Raw genomic sequence first — 24,592 nt, 5'->3', positions numbered from 1 at the left:
CTCAATCACCTGTCTCAGACTTCTAAATTAGATGCAAGAGGGAGAGAGAACGGAGTGAGGGTGACAGACAGTGACAGAGAGCATTTAGCTCTGTCAACTAAAAGGAGTAGTGGGAGACAGACTCATTATCGGAGAAAGGCTGAGAGTGAAAGATTTTGTCAATTGATTCAAGGCACACTTAGTTAACGGACACAAACTGTCTCTATGTACTCCCACACATTGTCACACACACACACACAATATGTACCATATCTGTTACCACTGGATTATAAGACTTGCACATGTATCTCTGTCAGAAGATGCTCTGGATACAAATGCATGAATATTAAAAGTCAGGCATGCAATCCAGAGAGTGAGGCAAACTCAGAGTGTAATGCAGGCAGACCAGGTTATCGGCAAACAAAGTACACTTGGTCAAACCCAAAATGTCAGTCAAGGCAAGTCTTGGAAAGTTCTCACTGGAGTTCTCACTGGAGATTTCACACTGAATAGCAGGGTTATTTAAAAGAGATTTATGTGACTGGGAACAGTACTAGTGTGCATAATTAATAATCATGGGACTATGAAGAGGGATATGAATCATGGGATGAATCAGTTGATGCGGTCTGATGTTCATTAGCTGGTAAAGGATCATGGGAAATGGACTTTGTGTTACTGACTGAAGTAGGTCATTATGTGATTTGCTGAGGATCTGGGAAACACACTTCATTATTTCAGTAAGGCTGGCAAAGAATGACAGAATGCCCCCTGATGATTTCACTCCGAAAGCTGACTGTATTTGTGCTGTCATCCTCCAGCTAAGAAATGTGGGGAAGTCCAGACAGTATGAAACTCTACTGAGCATATAGTCAATGATTTTGTGACTTGGAACCCAAATACTCTTCTCAGGTCTCTATCCCCACAGTCTACTATCTAATGCATACTACCCCCTAACATCTAGATTCCAAGACCACCTTAACGATGTAACCTGGCTGAACTTTAGGATGAAGTGGTGCAGAAGTTCAGCTGGAGTATATTTATATTTATGGATTTAGGTCTTAAGCATTAACCTGGAAGGAGCTATGCAGTTTTCTCTGGTTTCTCTGGAAGTTACTTTGTTGATCCAAAACAAGATTTCAAAGGTGTCTTTATAGGTGCATATGTTTCAGGTATTCAGGGTTTATTCAGAGATCTTTCACAGAGAGCCATACTCTATCAGCTTTCAAACACACAGGAGTATCTGCAATCTGTGAAAAAATCCTTGGTTTGTCTGATTGCTCCTTCTAGGCATTGGTGTGTGCTCTTCAAGACATCTTCACTATAATGAAACCAGCAGTCAAGGATGCTTGTCAAGCACACACTGGCAAATCGGATAGATGGCACGATGATATTAGGAATTTTGCCAAAATTCAGCCCAGGGTAGGAGTCCTTTGACGACTTCACAGAAGGTTCTGACAAATCAGTCCAATTTGCCAGTTCAACTAGGCCACTGGATTTGGGTGAAGCCACACAGTTAAACTCACTGAAATGTTTCCATAAGTTAGACACTATATCTTCAGAAATTTAAAATATATGAAGACTTATTGAAACGTTAACACAGTCCCTTCTACTTTAGCTAAGGGACTGAAAGACTAGCAAAATTGATCAATAATTACCAGTACTGGGGTTGATATTCTGAGAAGAGGACAAACTCAGAAAATCCATTACAGAGTGAAAAACTCCACTGCTGGGAGCAACAATGGAAATTGGGAAATGGACAAAGGAAGCTTCTTACTGACATGTGGTGCTCTGGGGACAGCACTGGAGCTGGAACCATGAATAAACCTATAAATGTTTGCAGAGTCCTTGAATCTCCAAACATCTTTAACAGTTCCAGGAACTGGACATTAAGTATTTTGGTTTCAACCCCCCAGCCCCCCTGCCCCCACCGTGCTAAAGGAAGTCACCCTGTGCACATGAAATTCAAATGTTTCTCCTTCGACAAAGGGCAGGCTCTCCAGATGTCTACACAGGACTATCTTAACATAGTGGACTTCAAGAGTGCGAGAATAAATCAAGAAGTTGCTGATGTATGGAGTGATGAACATATTTATGAGGATGATGCTTATGAATGTTTAGAACACAGAGAGGATGTTGACCAGTTTATATGGCTATTACACTATATTCATAGTGGCCAGAGATGATGCTATAAATCAGGGATGTTCACTCTTATCCACAAAGTGCTGCTGTTGCTGCAGGTTTCTATCCCATCTGAGCCTTATGAAAGCCCAGATCAACTGATTAAAAATGTGCAATCACGTGTGGCTTATGCTAGTCTATAAGACTGGACACCCCTGCTATACATAGATTTGCCCTGGTACTGAATATATATCTGGCTGTATGCACTGCTTAGATGCAGCTTAGTAAAAAAACAAAAAAACATGAATTTGTTATTTGCATAAATGTATTGTGTACTAGTACTGTGACCTGGTTCAGGCTGTGGTAATCGATACATGGTTAATCTCACACAACCCCCTTCCCCTTTCTGCATTAGAAAGAACCCGGCAGCTGCAGGTGAAGTAGATGGTCGAGGCTTCAGTGATTTATTCCTCCATTGCTTTGTTCTCAGCAGCAGACAAGAGATAAACTCATGAAATGGTTTATGGATTATAGAAGTGCAGTCATACAGCGGTGTGGAGGACGTTAACACACTGTGACTTTGTGAAGACTGTAAACTGAGGGAATCTTTGATGCTTGGTCAATCTAAGGGTGTAGATTTGAAAAGGCAACAAGGGTGATTAGGGGCATTTGATGCAAGACTGACAATGCTATGGGATCTCTCTCTCTCAGAATTTTTTGGATTTCACAGAAGGGAAAAATGTGAATGATAGAATGGCCCAGGTCTTCCTTTTATCTGCTGAGCAGACACACACACACACACACACACACAACAGATATAATCACTGACTTGTAAACACATAGTGACAAATGATATGTGACAAATAAAGGCTACTTAACTTAAAGAATAAATAGTGCAACAATCTATACAGGTCAATATCCAGTTTCTTAGGATCTCCAGTTCTTCATGTGTGTCTTACAATTTTTTATTTCATAATCAGTTGCAGCCTCCAGTATCTTAGGGTCTTTTTAATGCTGTCCAATTCTTTCCCCATAAATCCACCCAAGGCCAAGAGATTGCTCCCTCTCTCCTCCATTAACTCCCTCCTCATTCCTCTCTTTATTCATATCCTCCCCCTTCTCTCTCTCTTTCTTTCCCGAGCCATCAATTAAAACCCCATCCAGCTAAGACCACACATCAGCATTTCCCATCTCGTCTTTCCTCTCGACCTAACCCTCTATTCTATCCTACTCTCATTCGTTCTGTCCCTTGTTTTCCTATCTAATAATGCCAAACCAGTCATGAAATAATAGACTGCAACGTACAGTGTATTAGAAAAGAATACTTTATTTAATAGTCAGAAAATGGAATATGTCTGTGCTGTGTGTGTGTGTGTCAACAAAAGTGCTGAGAACATCAAAATCTGTTTCTAGCCTTTGACAACCTCTTCAAGGCCTTTGACACTGTCAGATCAGAGCTTGTGTGGAATGTGCTTCTCAAGTCTGGAGAAAACCCCAACCAACATGCCTGCCTTCAGCATCAATCATAATATACTCAAAGATGTTCCATCATTCCAGTATCTGAGCAGCATCCTAAGTGAGATCTGCAGCACTGACTTCAAAATTGAACACTGGCTCAAAGAAACATCAGCCCCGTTTTCAGTGCCAGAACTTCACTGCATTTTGGGAGTCACTTGGTATAATCTTCTACTGAGATAATTGTGGAGACTGTAACAGTATTGAAATCATGATCATCCAGCTGGCATATGGGGCATATGCTAGTAAGACGCTTTAACACACTGTCTGCCCTGTGGAGTGCTGTACAGACAGCTACACCATGGCTAATGCTTAGGAGGACAAAAAAAGAGATTTAAAGATCAAGTTAAGGCTGTTCCACATTAAGCCTGAGAACCTGGAGAATGCTGCTGCTGACTGGGACTCCTGGCAACAGGGGACACACAAGTGTGAGCACAGAATCAAGCCAGAACAATGATGTTTCTCTTTCATATGTGTGTGTGTGTGTGTGTGTGTGTGTGTGAGAGAGAGAGAGAGAGAGAGAGAATAAATGAATGAATGAATATCAATTATATACACATTCACACACTCCACAATACTAAACAGTATATTCACAAAGAGCACAAACATGGTCCTGAACGTTTCTGGACATCTCCTTCTCTGGAGACTGGACACCATCTGAGTCTGTGCTGTTGGGAAATATTCACTCTCTTCCAAACCATGGCTGCTGTTGCACTTCTGCTGAATCAGCTGTTTGATTGACCTGCATGGCTAAGCAATTAATAGAGTCTATTTCTTGGCTCTCTCTGCCATGCTCAGTTTTTTCTTACCATAAATGATTTTGTTTGCTTATGTAAGTAATTCCAACTGCACAGTTTTGTTTCATTGTTATATATGATGTGGTTCTGGTACTTCTCCATGCCAAAACATTTGGCTCCCTAGCTAACATTAACTGTCATTCTGTAAAGCGTCTGGTTTCTGGGTGCAGGTTTCAGAGCAGAAATCAGTCTAGTCACAGTTCTCTGGAAGTTAGTGGACAAACTAAATTTTTGTCATTTTTATCATTAAGGTTTACTGATGTTATTGAGTGGCACAGACATACAACACAGGCTATCCAGTTGTAGTCACTAAGACTCCAGCCTGATTGCCTCCACAGCCTGCTCCTTAGAAACCACCTATTTGCCGTTTCAGTGTTGTGAAGCTCAATAGATTGTAGATTTTCTAATCTAGACACATAATAAGACACTCAGTCCTTACTACAGGATGTAGAAACCAACTTGGCCTTTAAATACTTATCGACCATCTACAGCCGATCTGTTCGGACGACTCGGACAGCATGACGATATCAGTTGTGCTCACTGTAATAAAGGAAACTGCGCTGCCTTCCTAGCTCTATTTCCTAATCGCTTAGAAGTTTTGGGTGAGTGAACACTTTGCTCGTTTTTTTCTGACTGGATTTGAGTTTAAAGGAAAAAAACAAGTCTAAAACAACAGGAGCTTCTGTGATACATGATGGCCGAATGAGTCTCAGTGGCCTTCATCCATCAGAGCTGTGCAGAAACAGGAGCAGATTTGAGAATGTTGTACAAAATACTCAATGTCTTATTCATGCAAATACTTTGAAATGAAAGTCTGTTAAAAAGTTATGGGTAAAGAAAAAAATGTGTCAGAATAAGGTGGAGTTTAGTGTTTCTAAGGAAATAAAAGGAAATGCATTACTGTATGCAGAAAAGGAGATATCTCAAGTGAATGATTTATTATTCTATCATATTCAAATCCTGCTATAACATCCAACATTATCTAAATAGAATATTCCTGATGTGCTTGGCTCTATAACATTTTTCCCAAAACATATCACTAGATATTTTTCCAAACTCTAAATCAGCACCATGTGAGTTTATTAGCCAGAAACGTGTATTTTTTGTTTATTATGATTATTGTTGTTGCTGTTGTTGTACTACTGCCGAAAAGTTTGGGATCAGTTGCATATTTCAGCTTGATTTCAGCTCTGGAGGAAGACTCCATCAGCCAATCCATCTTGTGGGAGATGCTCCAGGAAGCATGGGGTGAAATCTCATCAGATTATCCTGAAAGATTGACCGCTAGAATGTCCAGGCTGTAACTGCTGCAAAAGGTGGTTTATTTTTGATGAAGGCAAAGTTTGAAGAAAACATTCATCATTTCCATCAAAATCATTATTTCTAACTCTGACCTGTCAGCATGTCCTGTTCTTCTGCTAGATTTTCTATTCAGACTAATTTCATGTGTGTTTCCTTGGAAAACATTAACATTTTTGAGTGATCCCAAACTTTTGAGCGGTAGTGTATATATGTACATTTACAGTTTATATAGATATGTGATTAATTAATCATGATCATGAATCAAAAAATGCTGGTTGTTAAAATTTCTCAAATTGTTCTACCCTTATTTTGTCACAAAAACTGATGAATATGTGCCACTGAATATTAGAATGTGTAAAATATAACAACCAGTAAAGTTTGATTCCTTCTCCTGGTTTGCTGCATTAAGCGTTTGAGTAAATCCATCCTGATTAATACACACTGCTTTCAGCCCTGTAAAAGCTACAGTGCGTGTCGGAGACTGCGTGTGATCCAGCATCAGTCACTCTGCAGTTACTGAATAAACAACGGTCTCATGGTTTCTTATTTAGAAAGTCAAACTCCATGAATTGTTCCTAAGAGGGTAATGTGTGGGGTTAGCGTTTGTAGCTTCACTTCTATTTCATTCTTATGAAATTCAACTGTATTCATTTCACTTTTAATAATTCCTATTAATTTCCAGTGTGGACTTGAATATTCCGTGATGTTTTTTGTCTTTATTTCCCCTTTGGACCATTGTGAGTACGAGAAATAAAATGTGTGGAAGATTGTAAAAGTGTCGTTAGTGCCTGTGTGCCATTTCTCAGTGTGTCTCAAGGACATCATTCTAGTCTTCTATCTCTTTGTCTCGGTGCTATCAATCTCTCCTCTTTGCATTATGTAAGTCTAGTCTGTTATTTTATTTCCTCTGAATGAAGTAGCATCTGTGTGCTGTGTTTTAAGATGTGAGATGCTCTATTTTACGTCTCTCCCACAATGGGATTCCAGCTTTGCCAGGAACGTGTTTCTCTCTCTCTCTCTCTCTCTCTCTCTCTCTTTCTCTCTCTCTACCATCACACTGTTCCTACGCTCTTCGCCTCATATCATTCATTATGCCGATAAACAATAACAATCAATAACCAATCCCCTTTCTCCATCTTCTCATTCCTCCTTCTTTGATTCTAGCTCTCTTTCTTTGTCTTTGTTCTCCCATCCTTCTGCTCTTCTCTCAGTGAGAGTTAACTCCGGTTTTATCTCCATCCATCAGTATCTTGATCGCAAGCACTCTGTCTACCATTCTCTCCTAACATCTGTATTCATCTCTTACCCATTGCTCGATTGTATTTTGCTGCAGAAGCTAAGAAAGCATCTCACTTAACCTCACTTTCTTTTCTTCTCCATTAAACATTTTCTGTTTTTAGTCACTACCACCTGCACATCTCCACAGACATCCTGAGCCTCTCCTCCACCCTCGCTTTTGTTGCTCACTCTTACCAGCTCTAATGTTTTTCATTCAGTGCAACACACCTGAACATGCACATTCTCAAAATATATTTTGAGAATTCATAGTGATCTTGTACTCTCCTATCATGACAAGACCATTACATCCTTTTTGAATGAGATTTTACTTTCCCATTTTCTCCCGTCGTTGAGGTTAATGTTAGGCTGGGTTCTATTGCCAAAAAGAGTCCAATTTCTGTCCATATGACCATCTAGTATTTAAAATTATAGAGTCCTATGGTTTAATAGACTTTATGTTTCCCACAACTTGAAGGTTTTTCATGAACATTCTGAGATATTTCCTGGTTACAGACAGACTTCCTGCTTCTAAACATTGTGCATTCATTTGTGTCTCTTCAAATGAAATCCTTGGAAACAGCTTCAACAAAGTTGGGAGCTGACATGAGGATGGAGATGGTGCAGATGATGTTAAAGACACTGAAGGCCACAAGGCAGAGACGGTCGATAACTGCCCCTGCAAACTTCCACTGCTCTGTTACACTGTCGCTTTCATCCTGGGCTCTGAAACGCTCAGCAATATAACGAACCTCGTCCAGGATAGCCTGGAGCTGTGGGTCTCCTCCACTGCCACTGGCTGCTGAACATGAACAACCACCAGCACCACCCGAGACTGTACTGGGACATCCAGGGGCATCCAAGTTTGGCGTTGGTGGCGGAGGTGGACTGCTGTAATGTGAGGGCAAGTGGGGTGGCGGGCTGGAAGACCCTGGTCGAGTGACACCACCTGATATGCTGTTCCTTGGGGCCGGGTCGGGCAACAGTGGAGGCGGCGAGGCTTCATCCAGGCTTGGGAAACCAGTGTAGAGCAGGTTGCCATTGTTGTTAGCACTGTTACCCTGTGGGGGCAGGTGGTTGGCATGGCCTGCTGCTTGCAAGAGGCTCTGGGGGTGGAGTGGGTGTAGAGTGGCAGGCAAATGGTGGTGTTGGTGGTGGTCAACCGTGTTGGGAAGGCTGCCGGTATGGGAGCCTGAAGAGCAACGGCGAAGATGGGGAGCACATGGAGGACGCTCAGGGTCTTCACACTCACCCGGGCGCTTCATACGCAAAAACCAGGCAACCCACTGGAGCAGAACCAGCTGGACCTTAAAAAAGAAAGAGATGAATAGATAAATAAAAGGGGAAGAAAAAGATAGCAGATTGCCCAATTGAATTATGCCGGCATTCCAGATGACAAAAATGATAATAAAAAGTTGTAAGATTATGATTTTTATGATTTTGTGTCACCTCGGGCAGAACTACATTTTAGTTAGTATTCATCCTTCTTGATACATACTGACTTAATAAACTCTATTGTACAAATTTACATAAGAAAGCACTTTAGCAGCATGATTCATATGAGCATGAACATACATGAACAGTACTAAAGTAGGTCAAAGTAAAGGATCTTCTTCTTCAATAAAACAATCTAAACTAAAGATAATAAGTTGTGCATTCCCGTGTCATATCAAATAGTTTAAAATAAATTTAAAAATTTTGTTTTTTGAATTTAATTTTTTAATCATTGTTTAAAGCTTTTTGTCCCCAAATGTTAATGACAATTACTCAGTCTTTCCCATTTCCACTTGAAGGACTAAACTTGAATCATGAAGGACTTTTCATTCACTGTGTGATTAAAACTGTGTGACTGTGTTTCTTTCTTCATGAGAGAGAGAGAGAGAGAGAGAGAGAGAGAGAGAGAGAGAGAGAGAGACAAAACGAAATTTGTATGGTAGCTCTCAGAGACAAGAAGCAATAGAAAATATAAAAAATTATACAACAGAAAAATTACACAACATAATAAACAAAAGATGAATGCAGTAAAATATAAAATATAACAGCAGAATAAATGTGCAGTGGAACGTGCATCTTGAGTCCAAACAGTAGCAGTGCAAACATTACAGTGATTATTGCACTGAGATTATTTATATTATTTATATTACTTAAACAAAAAGAGATGAAGTGGCATTTTCCATCAAATCTAAAAGGTTAAATGCTATTAAGAGAGCTAAAGGCTAGTCCAGGTCATAAAGAGTATCACATAGATTTAGCATAACTTCAGAGCAAAAAATGATGTGAACATAAAACTCATAATAGCTACTATATACAAAATACCTACCAAATGTTATATGTTTAGTAGGTATTAATAATATTGCATATTGTATCTGAAGCTCCATCTCACACACTGTGATGAATTTATGTGTAATTTAAAAAGTTTCATACATTCAGTGAAATTCTTCTTTCACCCTTATTCACCCTTTATTGCCACAGGGTCATCTGTCATTACTGTATGTAGTATAAAAGTCTATCTAATTTAATTATGTATGCTTGTTGGAATGGAAGTGTGCTGTATGTTATGGTACACACTTAACCAACATTGATTAATGGTGCAAGGGATCTTATTTCCCTTTGCCATTGTAAAAATATCTCTTTGTACAATGAGCGATTTATAAAGCCAGTCCTGATATAAAGCTTGTGACCCAAATAGAAATAAGAGGAACAGACAGCAGCTCAGTACAGCAGTTTGCATACTTTAGGTATCCATGCGCTGTATTATGCCTTGAATTGCTAATAACTGGTGCAGAAAATTACATGACAAGTATAATAACATTCAGTTTAATGTAAATGCAACTGCTCCAAAACCCAGATACTAAAAATGAACTGATTAGATGAATTGCTGAACTTTTATATAATGAAAAATCAAAGGATCTGTTCCCCATGTGTTTGTGTGTGTGTGTGTGTGTGTGTGTGTGTGTATAGATTTACCCATTTAGGCATGTTTCCCCCATTCGGATCGTGATGATGATATTGTAGAACAACCACAGTCGCTATGACTGACATACCAACGATGATCATTATACTAGCAAAGTATTGCCCTAAGAGAAAGAGAGAGTGAGAGCATTAATATTTGACTTATATTCTTCTTAATAAAATTACTTTTTAAAATAACAAAGAACTTTAATTATGAAAGAACATATACATTACTTAATTAATCTCTCTTCACATATCCCATCCTTGGAGGGTTAGGGTCAGAGCATAGGGTCAGCTGTGACATTTTCTGAGGAGACTGAAAAAGGCCCACCTCTGCTCCAAGATTCTTGGGATCTTTTACCGCTGTACCATTATTACCAACTGCATCTCAGTCTGGTATGGCAACTCCACAGCTACAGACCATAAAGCCCTTCAGCGGGGGGTGAAAACTGCCCAATGTATCACTGGCACTCAGCTACCCTCCATCAATAGCATTTACAATAAATTCAGGGTAGTGTAAAAATGTGCCGAAAGGTGAGCAAGCTTTCTTGGCAAGATGTTCAAACTCATGCTTCTATCTCTGTTATAGTGACCAAGTACAGGAGTAAGGCCTATACTTCCCAGGCATTCTGGTTACTGTACTAGGAAGCCTGTCTCCCATACTCTGTCTTTTCCTGCAAGCACTAAAATGAAAGTGCACATTATTTTCCCTAAATCTGTTTCCTGTGTCCCTGAGTTTTGTCTGCTGCTGCTTTGAGTAGCTTCAGTGGTTAGAAATGCAGGTTAAGAGATGGCTCCTGCCTGAAAACCACACCACCATTGAGGTTGTTGAAAAACTGGTACAAATAGCCACATGGCTTTAAGGAGGGTGGTAGACTCATTCAGAAGACAAACAGGTGAGTAATTCTTTCTGGCAACATGTCTGAACTCATGCTTTTGTCTCTCTTCAAGAGACTAATGACCGTAGTGAGGACAATGCTCCCCACACACACCTTGTGTCTGGCAGAACTCATTGGGTCATGCTTAGTAGTTCATTTTGGCAAGAAGACAACATTGTCAGCCTACCTCACCTACACTCACCTCACCATCTCTTTTCTCATGAGCTTATTCTTCTGCTTCAACCTTCTGTGTTCTGCCATTTTGAATAGAAAAGCACATTCCTGAAGGAACACCATACCCATAGTATAGCAGGGTGGTGGCAGAGTTAGTATTAGTGTTCCTGACTGCTTCTGATTTCTAGAGCTTCCTGATTATTTACTTCTGGATGGAGATCACTGCTACTGGGAATGCTCCACCTGGACAGCCTGGAGATACATGGGGTTGCTGTGGATGGTACCACTTGGAGACCATGGCATTGGCTTTGAACTACTTTCAGTTGTTTTGTTTTTTGCTCAAGTCTCCATCATTGAATATTCAAAATCTTCAACAGGAAGGAAATTATGTTAAATCTTTAATGAACTCAGAAATTGCATTTATGCTCATACTTATAAGTTGCTCAAATGCTCTTGGTTACACAATTCCACTTGATGATATACAATTGTGGGAAGGAAGTGATTAATAATCACACTCTCCAGATGTCACCCAGGTAAGGATGAGGTTTCCTTTTGAGTCTCTTTGAGTTTCTTCCACATATAATCTCAGGGAGTTTTTCCTTGACACCATTTCCCATGGCCTGTTTTTTTTTTATGGATAAATTTCTATTTGAATTTTTATATTCCTCTAAAGCTGTTTTGAGATAATGTCCATTGGTAAAAGCTTGATACAAATAAAATTTTATTGAATTTTCTTCAGGGCTTTCTTCCAAAGTGAAGGAGATCATAAACAGCTACAAATACCAGTCAGTTTTTTTTTTCCTAGCATTAGTCCCACATGATGGCAGGGTCCGCTGTTTTGTGGCGGATCATTTGATCCACATGATTTGGCACAGGTTTTACACCAGATGCCCTTCCTGTCGCAACCCTCCCATTTTTATCCGGGAATCGAACCCGGGCAGCGGCAATGAGAGTGCGGGAGCCTGCCGCTGGACCACCAGGAGGCCGCAAATACCAGTCAGTATTTATGAAAAATCTTTTTTTTTGGTTGTTGTCATACTAATTTCACATTGAGGATGGAAAAAGTTATGATATGCTTTTATTTGATTATTTTTATCTTCCATTTATTTAAATCACAAAAAATCACTGCTACTTTAACAGAGACTTTTATATTCCCTTTATAAATTACGGCAAATTATGACTTATCCCTTTTCAGGGGCCCATAAATGATGAGGAAGTTATATAGGATTTATCTACTATCTCTATGTTCTGTTTATGCTTTCCTAGAAAGTATACTTGATATTAATTCATAATCAAAATGTATTCCTCCAATTAAACTATAAGCAAATGGTCTGATCATCACAGCAAGACAAACAGGGGTTTCTTCTACTTTTGTGAACACATACTTACCTATGAGTGGAATGGAGTCAGACGTGGCAGGCATAATTTCTGCCACCAGTAGCATGAAGACTGTTAGTGATAGCAGAACTGTAATACCTGTGAAAATATAGGGAAAAGAAAATATAAATTATGTCAATGAATTATTTGTATTTAGCAAATTTTACACATTATGGTGTCGGGTGTTTGCTGTTAGAAACTCATGAAGAGTTACTTTAATCCATATATCCTATGGGTCAAAAATAAATAAGTGCTTGCTAAAAACTAAAATAAATAAAGAATAATATTTAGCATTTTTTAATGATTGATATAGAGTTGATGTAATAGATATTTTATATTCACTTTACTAAGAGACCTTACTAAGATAAATTTCTAGGAGACCAGAAGATAAGGATTAAAACTAAGTTTATATGATGCAAAACTCCCCGACTGGATGTTTCTGTATGGTTCACATATCACTAGATTCAACTAAAAAGGAATTACAACAGGCCATTTGTCTTCCCTAATCCTCCTTTATTCCTGTTCATGTCCTCCTCATCCTCCCTCTCTCTGCTATTCATCTCTCCCACTCCATCTTGCTCTCATGAATAACCCTCCTTGCATCAATCCCCATAAATCTCCTTAAATCTTCTTTTATTTGTTTTTGTAATATTTTCTTAAATTCAAATGTAAAAAGTCCTCTTCTGGCATACCATAGAGCAGGTATTAAAAAAACAACTGTCAGCCACCAGTGTGCACTGCAATCAATAAATATGATGGATGAGCCTTTAAGAAACTGCTATTAATAAATGAACTCTGAAGAAAATGAAGAAACATCAATAACTGTCCAGTTTCAGCAACTAAAGGTAAATAAAGCATGAGGGGGTGTATATACACATATGCACATTCTCTGTCCGGATTATAAGGAACAGCTGTACACCTGCTCACATGCAGTTAGCCAATCTAACAAGAGAGTAGTCCAGCTGACATGATTTAACTTCCAGATCGCTTTTTAACTTTCAGAATGCTTTTTAACCAGATGCTGAACGGATGCTGAGGCAGGTGAAAGATGGGGAAGGGAGGAATTGTGACCTCCTTCTTCGCTACATCTTCTTCACTGCCTGGAGACTGCCTGGGCATCCACCAGGTTCACTCTATTAGAGCTAGTTGTTTGTGAGCATATGGAGGCCCAAAGAGACCAGCAATGGCCTGGCTCAACACCAAGGATTTTACCAAGGCAGCCAAGTGCTCCTTTTAGTCCCCAACACCAGCTGTAAATTTCTGCCTTACTGGCAGGGCCTGTACACAGTCCTTGTGAAGGTGGGACCAATGAACTAACACTTGCAGCAACCATGTATGTATGCAGATACCCAAACATACTATGTTAATCCACTAAAAATTGTATTGACCACTGGATGATCTCACCCTGACCCAACAACAGTATCTCATGTAGCTGATAGACCACTTTGCAGATGTGTTCTTGCTGATGCCTAAACTAACCAGCTTGTCCAGGATGAGATCTCTGCCCTCTCCAGGAATTGTGGTGAGACAGCAGACCTGTAGTGTCCCAGAAACGTGCTGCCGAGCTATAGAGGAGGAGACTGAAGAAATGCAAGGAATAGTATCATAGAAGAGTCTGCCAGACCCTGATCCAGTCCCATTGTCACCATACAGCCTGATGGCTCTATCTGGCTCTGTTATGACCTCCGATAGCTCACAGGATTTGACAGCTATCCTCTCCCCTGAGTGGACAACCTGGTAGAGCAACTGGGGAGAGCCCAGTTGATTTCCACCCTCAAATTAACCAAGGGATTATTGGCAAGTGGCCCTCAACCTAGATGAAGACAGCCTTCAGCACAGCCCAGAGCTACTGGTAGTACCAGGTTCTCCCCTTTGGCCTGCCCCCACAACATTCCAACGTGTCATGGATGTAATTTTGTACCCATACTGTATAAACAATTCTCTCCTCCACTTAGTCAGACCACATCGGGCGAAGGATGTTGATGCTGCAAAAGAAAAAAGTGGAGGCCATCAGAAAGTACCCCTGTAAATTCTCCTCTCAGAGCGATGGCAGAAAATCCTCACCCACCTTGAGATACAGGGAGAGTTTAATGGGGCCAAGCACACACGAGGAGGAAAGACAGTTGTTTGAGTTACTGTCTAATTGATTGTGCCTTTCTTGCACTCTGTTTCAGAGCCTACTGTGGACAGTGCTGATGATGCTACCTCCCTTTGCTGAAGCTCTGAAGCTCTCTGTGTCCTACCTCTTTGCTGCCTCTGCTCAGCTGGAACTGGCTGTCACTTTGTCTTATCGGCATCACAGCTTTCTTCAGCACCTTGGACCTTTCTGCCCCTGTACTGCCTGTACTGACCATTAAATAAAAGAGCACCTCTTTCCCCCAACATCAGTCCCAAGCACCTGAGTATATATATGGGGGATCATCTGGGAGATTTATTTTTTTCCCCAAGCTGATGATTCCCCAAGTTAACTGTTGACCTAATTAGTAATCTGGTGCCTAGTAGCCATGAACAACTCTGGATTGTTCCTGCTAAGTTGCATGTGCCTCTGGCAGACTTAAAACTAGCCATGACATTCTCTGTGGCAGTGACCTGAATAGGAATGGATAGTGCACCCAGAGCACCAAGGGCAGTGAGGTACTTACCACAGTAGAATAATTTCCAAAAGAAAAGAAAAGTGGTATTGGTATGACTGGTGCATTGTGTCTGGGCTTCATGAATGCAAGTTTTAACTAACACTGGACATCATCAAGCCCTAAAAAGAATCTACACCCTCAGGTCCCTAGCATACACCTGAGTGCTTTCCATTCACACCACAAGATAGGCCCAAAGCAAAGTTTCCACCATGGAGCCCATCCAAGAAGGTCAGGAGCTGTTTGAGGGATACATTACACTGTAGTACTGTCACCAGCCCTCAACAGTCTCAGGGCTTGTAAAGGTCAGATTCTAAGGAATTGCAGAAGAAGTCTACTCACTTTTGGACAAAGGCATGATTGAAGAAGAATATCTCACAGTTCATTATTCTTTTATGATGCTTTTTTTAATTTGTAGTGTAGCTTCTTTCAGTTGTTGTTTGTTTAGGGGAGTTTCTCCCGTCAGTCTTCTCCTCAAGAGGTGAAATGCTGCTTAGTTGATTTAAGGCCTGGTGATTGAGTTTTCCAGTCAAAAATTTTCCACTTTTCCCCCTGATGATTGCACCCCCTTTTATTGAGCTGGCAGTGTGTTTTGGATCATTGTCATGAGCAGATCCTTTCTTTCTTCATCTTGGTTTCAGAACTTTTGTGGATCATCTCTGTATTTCTTTGTGAATTCCAGGCTGTTCTTCTGATGAGAGATTTGTATCTTGTGGTATGGTCTCTATGGATCTTAATATATAAATACTCTTCAAATGTTTGACTGTGATTCCACTTCAGTACATCAGTACATCTGTTGCCCAGTACACCAGTTGTTTCTTTCTTTTTAAGAACATTGCAAATGCTTTTCTCTCATATACAGTTCTCTGATCTTCATGTTGGTTTTCTTTTTAAACAACAAATCCAGTCTTCACAGTTAAAACTGGGAGCTATTTATTGTTTAACCTGTCAGTCTTACAGTGCACAACTGGGTAGTACCTGTCAATCACGTGTTTCAATAATTTTGCTCGCCTAAAAATCATTGGTGTCATTTCTCACATCTGAAATAAATATGAGGAAATAAAAGTTAAATATCTGGTATCTCTTTTTGTATTCACTTTTTGATCTCAAACCTAAATGTTTTCAGTCTGCAGCAAAAACAATTGACTGCACAATGCTATGTCTGTGGCTTCATTATATGTAATTCTTTAGGTTTTGCTTTCAGTGAGGTATAAAACAAACCAAACTCTGTGTAAACATAAATAAATAAAAATGAAATTTGGATCAATTTCATCTTGGGGCAAGCAGTAAAGTCAAGATGTTGGAGATGAGCCAAAATTATAATGTATTGTACTTTTGTAAAGACTTTTTGTAACAAAGAATAATACTATAAGGAAATCTTGGAGACATTTAATTAAATAATCGTAACATAGCACAGTATAGCCTAATACTCACTGTGAAAAACAGAAAATGGTTATATAAACTCAAATATCCCATCTCTTCTCTCTTACTCTGTCTCATTACCCAGTGAGATCTTCTCTCCAGAGTCGGCAGGCAGCACAAAGATCAGGAGGGTCATGGAGGAGAGCAGTACGCAAGGTATGAGGAGGTTCAGGGCGTAGTAGAGCGTTCGCCTGCGGATGGTTATCACGAAGGTCACATCTGGGTACGGCTCCTTACAGCAGTCATAGAAAACCTCATTCCTTGTGCCAGGCACACCTGAATATGTTGAGAGACAGAGAGAGGACTGAAGCAATATATGAAATATCAAGGTCATTTAATTTCTATCACATGAAAGCTTCTAATAAAAAACAAGACAAAGACAGAAAATTGTGAGGTTCTGTTGAATACAAGATCAATAGGTTAGTCTGATGAATGAGGCTCTGTTTGCTTCCAGTGCAGTAGGCTGCCTTTCCAGAGAGCTGCATTACTGCTTCTCCATGTCTTCAATTCTATGGATCTTCTCAAACCTTTGAACCTCACCAGTCACTGAGCTTAAACTCATTCCTTCAAGAAATGGCAATTGATTGGAGATGACTGACTACTCTGAATTGCCCCTAGGTGTGTGTGTGTGTGTGTGTGTGTACATGATGCCCTGTACAGAAAGAATGTTTGTGTTTTGTAATAGACAAAAAAGAGCAAAATAAGTAGAAAACAGCAAAATATGTCCAATTTTGAATTAAATTTAATTGAGAAATTTAATTCAGATCTACTTTAACTTAATTCTGTTAAACATAATGTAATTAGCAGCTGGCAGATCAGACAGAGATTGGATCAATGTAATGGGGATGAGTCTGATTGATTAAACAAAGTCAAGCTTTATTTTGGTGCCTCAGATAACATCTCAAAGGGTTCGCTTTAATCAGGCATCAGTCCTTGTGTTTGCCGCAGTGAAATAACATGGAAGGACTATTTTTTTAAAAAATATTAAGAGTTGAACATGAAACTGTTGACCACAGCAAACTACCTTGAAATGAAGTTTTGGCGATTATGAAGACTTATGAAGTTTATTTACTGGTCCAGTTCCAGCATGTTTAACATAAGCAGTGGCACAATAAAAAGCATCATCTATATTAGAAAGCACTGAATGCCCATCACAAAACTTCATAATCCTGACTGAATGCATGATCTGGTTTTAGGTCATTTCAAAGATGACTGGATTTAAGTGCTGCTTATGGACCTCATTCTTCTCATTAAGCACCTGGAGCACTGTGTTGGTATTAAGAAGCATTTTACTTCAACAGAATGGACAATTTTATAAAAATCTCTACAAATCAACTAGCTCAAATAACAAAATTTAGGTAAATTGAGTTCACCTTAACAAAGCAGTTGTAAATAGCAGCTACTTTTAGCTCGAAACAGTTGTCAAAGTGAAAGGATTTCCTCCCATGAGCTAGAAAGTGTTATTCATGCTTTTATTATATCTGTCTGGAGTTTCTTTAATGCTGTGTATGTTGAAATCAGACAAGCGTCTCTAGTTCAAAATACGGCAGCTCAGTTACTTTCAGGTGCAAAGAAGAGGAATCACATGGACCTGGTTTTAGCTTCTCTTCGTTGGCTTTCTTGATCTTAGGATTCAGTGTAAGGTTTTTATTGCTTGAAGTTTTAAACAGACGGCCCTCTCGTGTTGTTGACGTGTGCTTTGTACACGTTCTGCTTCTAAACCCTGAAGTCCTCCTCAAAGTTACTGCTGTCTGCCCTTTGATCTCATGGCCACTGAACTGAGGCTTTGGGGCAGTTACACTTCAAGCCAAAAGTATGACATGAAAAGATGATATTTTCAGCAATTCCAGGCATCAGCTTTATTGTCAAATTCTATCACTCATTAGTCATACAAAAATAGATTGTGCTGTAAAACCTCATCAAGCAAGACTGATTGGTTGTGCAGACTGTGCATCCTGGAAGCTAGGCTTGATTGCAGTATATTGCTGACCTTGTTATTTGTAAATGGAGTCTAGGATGCTATAGACTGATAAAAAATATTCTACATCACCATGTAAATCAGAAAACCCATCATTCATTTTGTTCAGCTTCAACAGCTTAATAAAGTAAGGACATCTTAAATAAGTTGTGACTTATATCACTTTACGTTCAAGTAACTGAGTAAATTTGGATTTTATGGTAAGGTATCCAATATGTTTAGTGATTTTACTGCCAGTGTCTAATACTAGGTGGAATTTATTATATGTAGCTATAATGACCATATTTTATATCCACTCACCCACTAGGTCCCATTCTCCATTAGGCATGTAACCAGAAATATCAGCTTCGGTCATCTGGAGGTCCAGCAGCCAGCCGTCAAATGTCCAGGAGCCAAATTTCATTTCACACTTCTGAATGTCGAAAGGAAACCAGCGAACATCCACATTACAGGTGCTCATGAAGATACCTGAGGATTGTTCAGGTGAACAGACATAACACATTGTGATATCATTTATACCAGTGGCGGACCATCAGGGTCAGCAAGGCCTTCTCTGCTGGCCTAAACAGCAGTGACCTGAATCACTGTCTTGCATTTTAATATATTTAATATATTTTTTCATGAATGTGTATTAAATTATTCCCAATAGTCTATTCTCTACATTTCAGAGCTTTTCTCTCGGTTGCGCTGCTTCCAGTAGTGTATATTTATGATAAGAGTATTTATCCAATCATATTTCAGACAGTGGCTGACATCATGTATTGCCACAGTGAAAGAAATCTGTCTTAAGGCCTTCAGAATCAATAGTGCAGGCGCCCGGAGCTTAAAATAAGTGGCAATGAAACTGTTCCATTAACCAATCAGATTTCGAGTTGGCGTCACTGGGGCCATCTAGCAGGCGTACGATTACGTCAGCAATTTCCCGTCTTTTGATTGGATAATTGGAGTAGTCAGAGGCAGCGACCCGCACAAACTAAATAATATATGTACAGGGGTTGGACAATGAAACTGAAATGCCTGGTTTTAGACCACAATAATTCATTAGTATGGTGTAGGGCCTCCTTTTGCGGCCAATACAGCATCAGTTCGTCTTGGGAATGACAGATACAAGTCCTGCACAGTGGCCAGAGGGATTTTGAGCCATTCAGTGTGGCCAGGTCACTACGTGATGCTGGTGGAGGAAAACGTTTCCTGACTTGCTCCTCCAAAACACCCCAAAGTGGCTCAATAATATTTAGATCTGGTGACTGTGCAGGCCATGGGAGATGTTCAACTTCACTTTCATGTTCATCAAACCACTCTGTCACCAGTCTTGCTGTGTGTATTGGTGCATTATCATCCTGATACACGGCACCGCCTTCAGGATACAATGTTTGAACCATTGGGTGCACATGGTCCTCCAGAATGGTTCGGTAGTCCTTGGCAGTGATGCGCCCATCTAGCACAAGTATTGGGCCTAGGGAATGCCATGATATTGCAGCCCAAACCATCACTGATCCACCCCCATGCTTCACTCTGGGTGGTACGCTTCTTTGGGGCTTCTCCACACCGTAACTCTCCCGGATGTGGGAAAGACAGTGAAGGTGGACTCATCAGAGAACAATACATGTTTCACATTGTCCACAGCCCAAGATTTTCGCTGCTGGCACCATTGAAACCGACGTTTGGCATTGGCACGAGTGACCAAAGGTTTGGCTATAGCAGCCCGGCCATGTACATTGACCCTGTGGAGCTCCCGACGGACAGTTTTGGTGGAAACAGGAGAGTTGAGGTGCACATTTAATTCTGCAGTGAGTTGGGCAGCTGTGGTTTTATGTTTTTTGGATACAATCCGGGTCAGCACCCGGACATCCCTTTCAGACAGCTTCCTCTTGCGTCCACAGTTACTCCTGTTGGATGTGGTCCGTCCTTCTTGGTGGTATGCTGACATTACCCTGGATACCGTGGCTCTTGATACATCACAAAGACTTGCTGTCTTAGTCACAGATGCGCCAGCAAGACGTGCACCAACAATTTGTCCTCTTTTGAACTCTGATATGTCTCCCATAATGTTGTGTGCATTGCAATATTTTAAGCAAAACTGTGCTATTACTCTGCTAATTAAACCTTCACACTCTGCTCTTACTGGTGGAATGTGCAATCAATGAAGATTGGCCACCAGGCTGGTCAAATTTAGCCATGAAACCTCCAACACTAAATTGGCCAGTGTTTCAGTTTCATTGTCCAACCCCTGTATATTTTAACTCACAATGGCTGACAGAGGAGAAGAAATCGATTTGGTTGTGGACATCCTTACAAATACATTTTCAAGGCTGACTTTTCAAGAAAATCCTTTTGATTCTTCAAAATAGTCGGTAAGCTTTTTCAAGAACCATTTATGCTTTCTTTTTTTCTGGGTTTTCAGTTTGCCTTCATTCCAGATCCCCGGGGTGGGCTGTGGGGTTTTTTCTGCAGTGAAAGGAAACTTGTGAGACTGAATTGTGTTAATTTGTGTTTTTGCTGTATGTAATATAATGTTATTCATGTTCACTATAAGAGTCTGTGACACAGCGCACTGTTATACAGTGTTTCTATATTCACTGTGTCTCATTTCGGATGCTGCGTCCTCCGGAGATTGCAGTTTGCTGCATACGGCATCAAGAATGTCTTTATTGAGAAAAGTAACCGTAATAAAATGGACTATTCCTTGTGAGGTGTGAAATACTGTAGACTAATTTCTTTTTTACTTTGTTATTTAACGGTTGATTAGTATCTATTGCCGTGGCGTCATGATGATGGTATAGAGGTGGATTAATTCAGGAAGGACACCAGTGAAGGCCTAGGTGTGAAATGTACGGTCCACCACTGATTTATACTATAAGTGCGTGAATAGTATCAGGAGAAAGTATAAACAGGATTGAAGCAGTGCGTATCAAACTTCCCTAGAATATTTACAGCTCTGAGGTGAACATGATTCTGAGTTCATGTAATAATATTCTGTCTTTTTTCTTTATTAGTCCATTAAGAAGGTCAAATGATGAAAGCAGGCTTCTATAGCTTTTTTCGTCTTCTTGTAATTATTCAATTATTCTTTTTCTTAACGATTTAAACTTTTGTTTATTTATTTTTCTCCAAATGAATGTAAGTTTCCTTCATGTTTGCACAAAAAGATCTGTTCCGTTCATTGAAATATGCCGATCCAGAGTAAATACAAATAAAATATTAGCTTAAACGTTTTAAGACATTTCCTACAATTTTATTCAAATCTTCATAGATTTTGTTAACCACAAAACATACACCACACTCTCACTAATGAATAAATGACTTCTGTGTGGAAACTATAGGATAGGTGTTTAGGTGTTTGTGTCTAAATGACAGGATTCTATTAATAGAGAGGGGGTAAAGCTGCTGCACCAATACCTTCAACAGTTTTGTTACTTATTTGTCAGTAAACAAAAAAGAACTTCAATAAAAATCTTTTCCTCCTAACTTCTACAATCGGCATCTCAGGCCTCTTTAGTCATTGTTTATATTTATACATGTTTTCATGTCTGGTTGCTCTTTTTGGAAGCCCACTGACTGAACCTTGGCAAATTTCAATACAATTATGCATATAGAATTTCATTTTATCTTATACAATAAATTACACTATGACCAAAAGTATGTGCACCCCTGACCATCACACAGCATATGAGGTTCATCCCCAAATTGAAGCATACCATTGTGTAGAATGTCTCTGTGTGCTGTAGCCTTATATTTTCACTTAGTTCACTGGAACTAAGAGACTGGAACCCTGTTCCAGCATGATGATGCCCCGTACACAAAGCACAGAGCTCCATGAAGACATGGTGTCTTAAAGTTGAAGTGGAAGAATTGGAGTGTCCAGCACAGAGCCCTGATTTTGACTCAACCCCACTGAACACCTTTGGGATGAACTGGAACACCGACTGAAACCCAGACCTCCTCACTCTTACAACATCGGAGTCTGATCTCACTAATGCTCTTGTAGCTGAATGATCACTAATCCAACATCAAGTGGAAAGCCTTCACAGAAGAGCAGATTCTGTAATAGCTGCAAAGTAAGGACTGATTCTAAGACCTCTAGTCCAGGTGTGCTGTGGTATCTGGCACAAAGACATACCAGCAGATCCTTTGTACTCTGAGATGGAGCTTCCATGGATCAGAATTGTGTGTCCAGCACACCATACAGATGTTTGATAGGTGTGAGATCTGGGGAATATGGAGGCTAAGTCAACACCTTGAGCTCTTTGTCATGTTCCTCAAATAATTCCTGAACAACTGGCAAAGATGTTCACACCCATTTTTTCTGCTTCCAACACACTGACTCTGAGAACTGACCGCACACTTCCTGTCTAACACACTTCCTGCCCTTCACAGGTGCCACTGTAATAAGATAATCACTGTTATTCAGTTCACCTGTCAGTTGCTAAGTGTACTGCTCTAATACTGCTGACATCTTTATAATTAGATCACACTTCAGATGAGGATAATTCTAGTTTGTGACATAATCCTTTTCTCAGCAAGGTGGACTGTGTGTGTCCTTATAATAGATATGTATCCTATACTTGTGTAGGTGTGTAGTAGCATCAGTGCTGTGGCAGTGCATAATACCACAATTTTATAAATTCAAGGGCTGAATGGAGAGATGTTTATTCTGCCAGGCCCTAGGGGAGTTGAATGGTAGTCAGTGGTCATTGTCCAGCATGTTTGGGATCTGAGCAAGAAGAGATACACCTCTCCTTCTTTGGTCTTTTCCCTTCAGGGGTCTCCACAGTGAATCATCTCTCTCCACCTATCCCTATCCTCTGCATCCTCAACACTTACACCCACTAGCTTCATATCCTCATTTATTACATCCATATTCCTCCTCTTTGGCCTTCCTCTTTGCCTCCTGCCTGGCAGCTCCATGTCCAACATTCTCCTACCAATATACTCACTCTCCCTCCTCTGAACATGTCCAAACCATCTTAATCTGTCCTCCCTAACTTTGTCCCCCAAACGTCCAACATGAGCCGTCCATCTGATGTACTCGTTCCTAATCCTGTCCAACCGTGTCACTCCCAAAGAGACTCTTGTCTCTGTCTCAGTGACACTAAACCATACAGCATGGCCCGTCTCACCACTGAAATTTTTCTATCACACAGAACTCCCGACACCTTTCTCCACCCATTCCAACCTGCCTGCACTCGCTTCTTTACCTCTTTCCCACACTCTCCATTACTCTGGGGAGATACACCACTTTGTTTAAAAAAATCTTTTTGGTTTTAATTATATCATTAAAAAATAACATTCTGTACAAACCAAAATGAGTTTCAAAGTAACCATGGTTACTATATGGTTACTATGGTTACTATATGATCACTATGGTTACTATATAGTCACTATGGTTTTAATATAATACAATGACTAAAAAAGGCATGATCTTTTTTCTGCACTTTCTTCGAACTGCAATTCAGTCTGAAGGGCAGATATTAGCTATGCGAGTCTTCTGTATCAGTGCTGTTTCATTACAACACTCTGAGACTCTTTGAAGCCAGTTGATATACAGCTGCAACATTATTTTAATGCATATCATACACATGACTTCTCACAATCTTAACATTTATATTTTAAAATGCTGTGAACACTGTTCTAACAGTCAGTGTAGAGACAGCGTGTAGATCTGCACAGATTTCAGTTTTATGAACACTGAAGTTCAAAGCAATCAAATGTGTAAATGTTTAATTTGTTACCTACATCGCAAAAAGAAAAAACACAGGGGGAGTGCATGGATCCAGTTATCATAGTCCAGTGGGTTGGACAAATTTCACCATGTTTCCATCACGTCAGCTCTCCCCTACTTACAAGCCTTGCCCTAACTGCTAACTATGATGCAATATATGATGCTCACAGGCTATGTGAATACTGCTTATGATTCTTTCCTTCCTCTGATGGTTCATGGTCACAGCAGGGATTGAGGAGAACAGCAGACACAGCTGCAAAACTCTGCAGGATGAAGGAGGAAAGCTCCTTTACTGTCTTTTTGCAGAATGTTCAGCTGCTCAGCCTGGAATGGGGCGAGTGAGCAGCGATTTCTACACTGTCCTTCAGAGACAAGCCCTACTGTACTCTCAGTGTCTCCTACACATTCTCTAGACTTGAGTATTGTGCCCATCTTGCCAGAGAGTACTGACCAAGCATCTAAGCATTCAGATG

General features: G+C 40.1%; 1 protein-coding gene across 1 annotated transcript in view; it reads right to left on the bottom strand.

Moving 5' to 3' along the window:
* Window positions 1-3,456: 3,456 nt before the first annotated feature.
* Window positions 3,457-24,592, bottom strand: part of chrna11 (cholinergic receptor, nicotinic, alpha 11) — a 35,139-nt gene continuing 14,003 nt past the window's right edge. The window contains exons 6-10 of the mRNA XM_058404482.1: window positions 18,698-18,865; window positions 16,501-16,695; window positions 12,380-12,466; window positions 9,954-10,063; window positions 3,457-8,293 (exon numbers count right to left, since the gene is read on the bottom strand). Of these exons, the coding sequence (XP_058260465.1) occupies window positions 7,547-8,293; window positions 9,954-10,063; window positions 12,380-12,466; window positions 16,501-16,695; window positions 18,698-18,865 (1,307 nt within the window). The 3' untranslated portion in view covers window positions 3,457-7,546. The remainder of the gene's footprint in view (window positions 8,294-9,953; window positions 10,064-12,379; window positions 12,467-16,500; window positions 16,696-18,697; window positions 18,866-24,592) is intronic.

The sequence above is a fragment of the Hemibagrus wyckioides genome, linkage group LG12 (assembly GCF_019097595.1).
Source record: "Hemibagrus wyckioides isolate EC202008001 linkage group LG12, SWU_Hwy_1.0, whole genome shotgun sequence".
NCBI lineage: Eukaryota > Metazoa > Chordata > Actinopteri > Siluriformes > Bagridae > Hemibagrus > Hemibagrus wyckioides.
Note: the sequence above shows the minus strand (reverse complement) of the source record. Positions and strands in the feature narration are given on the sequence as shown.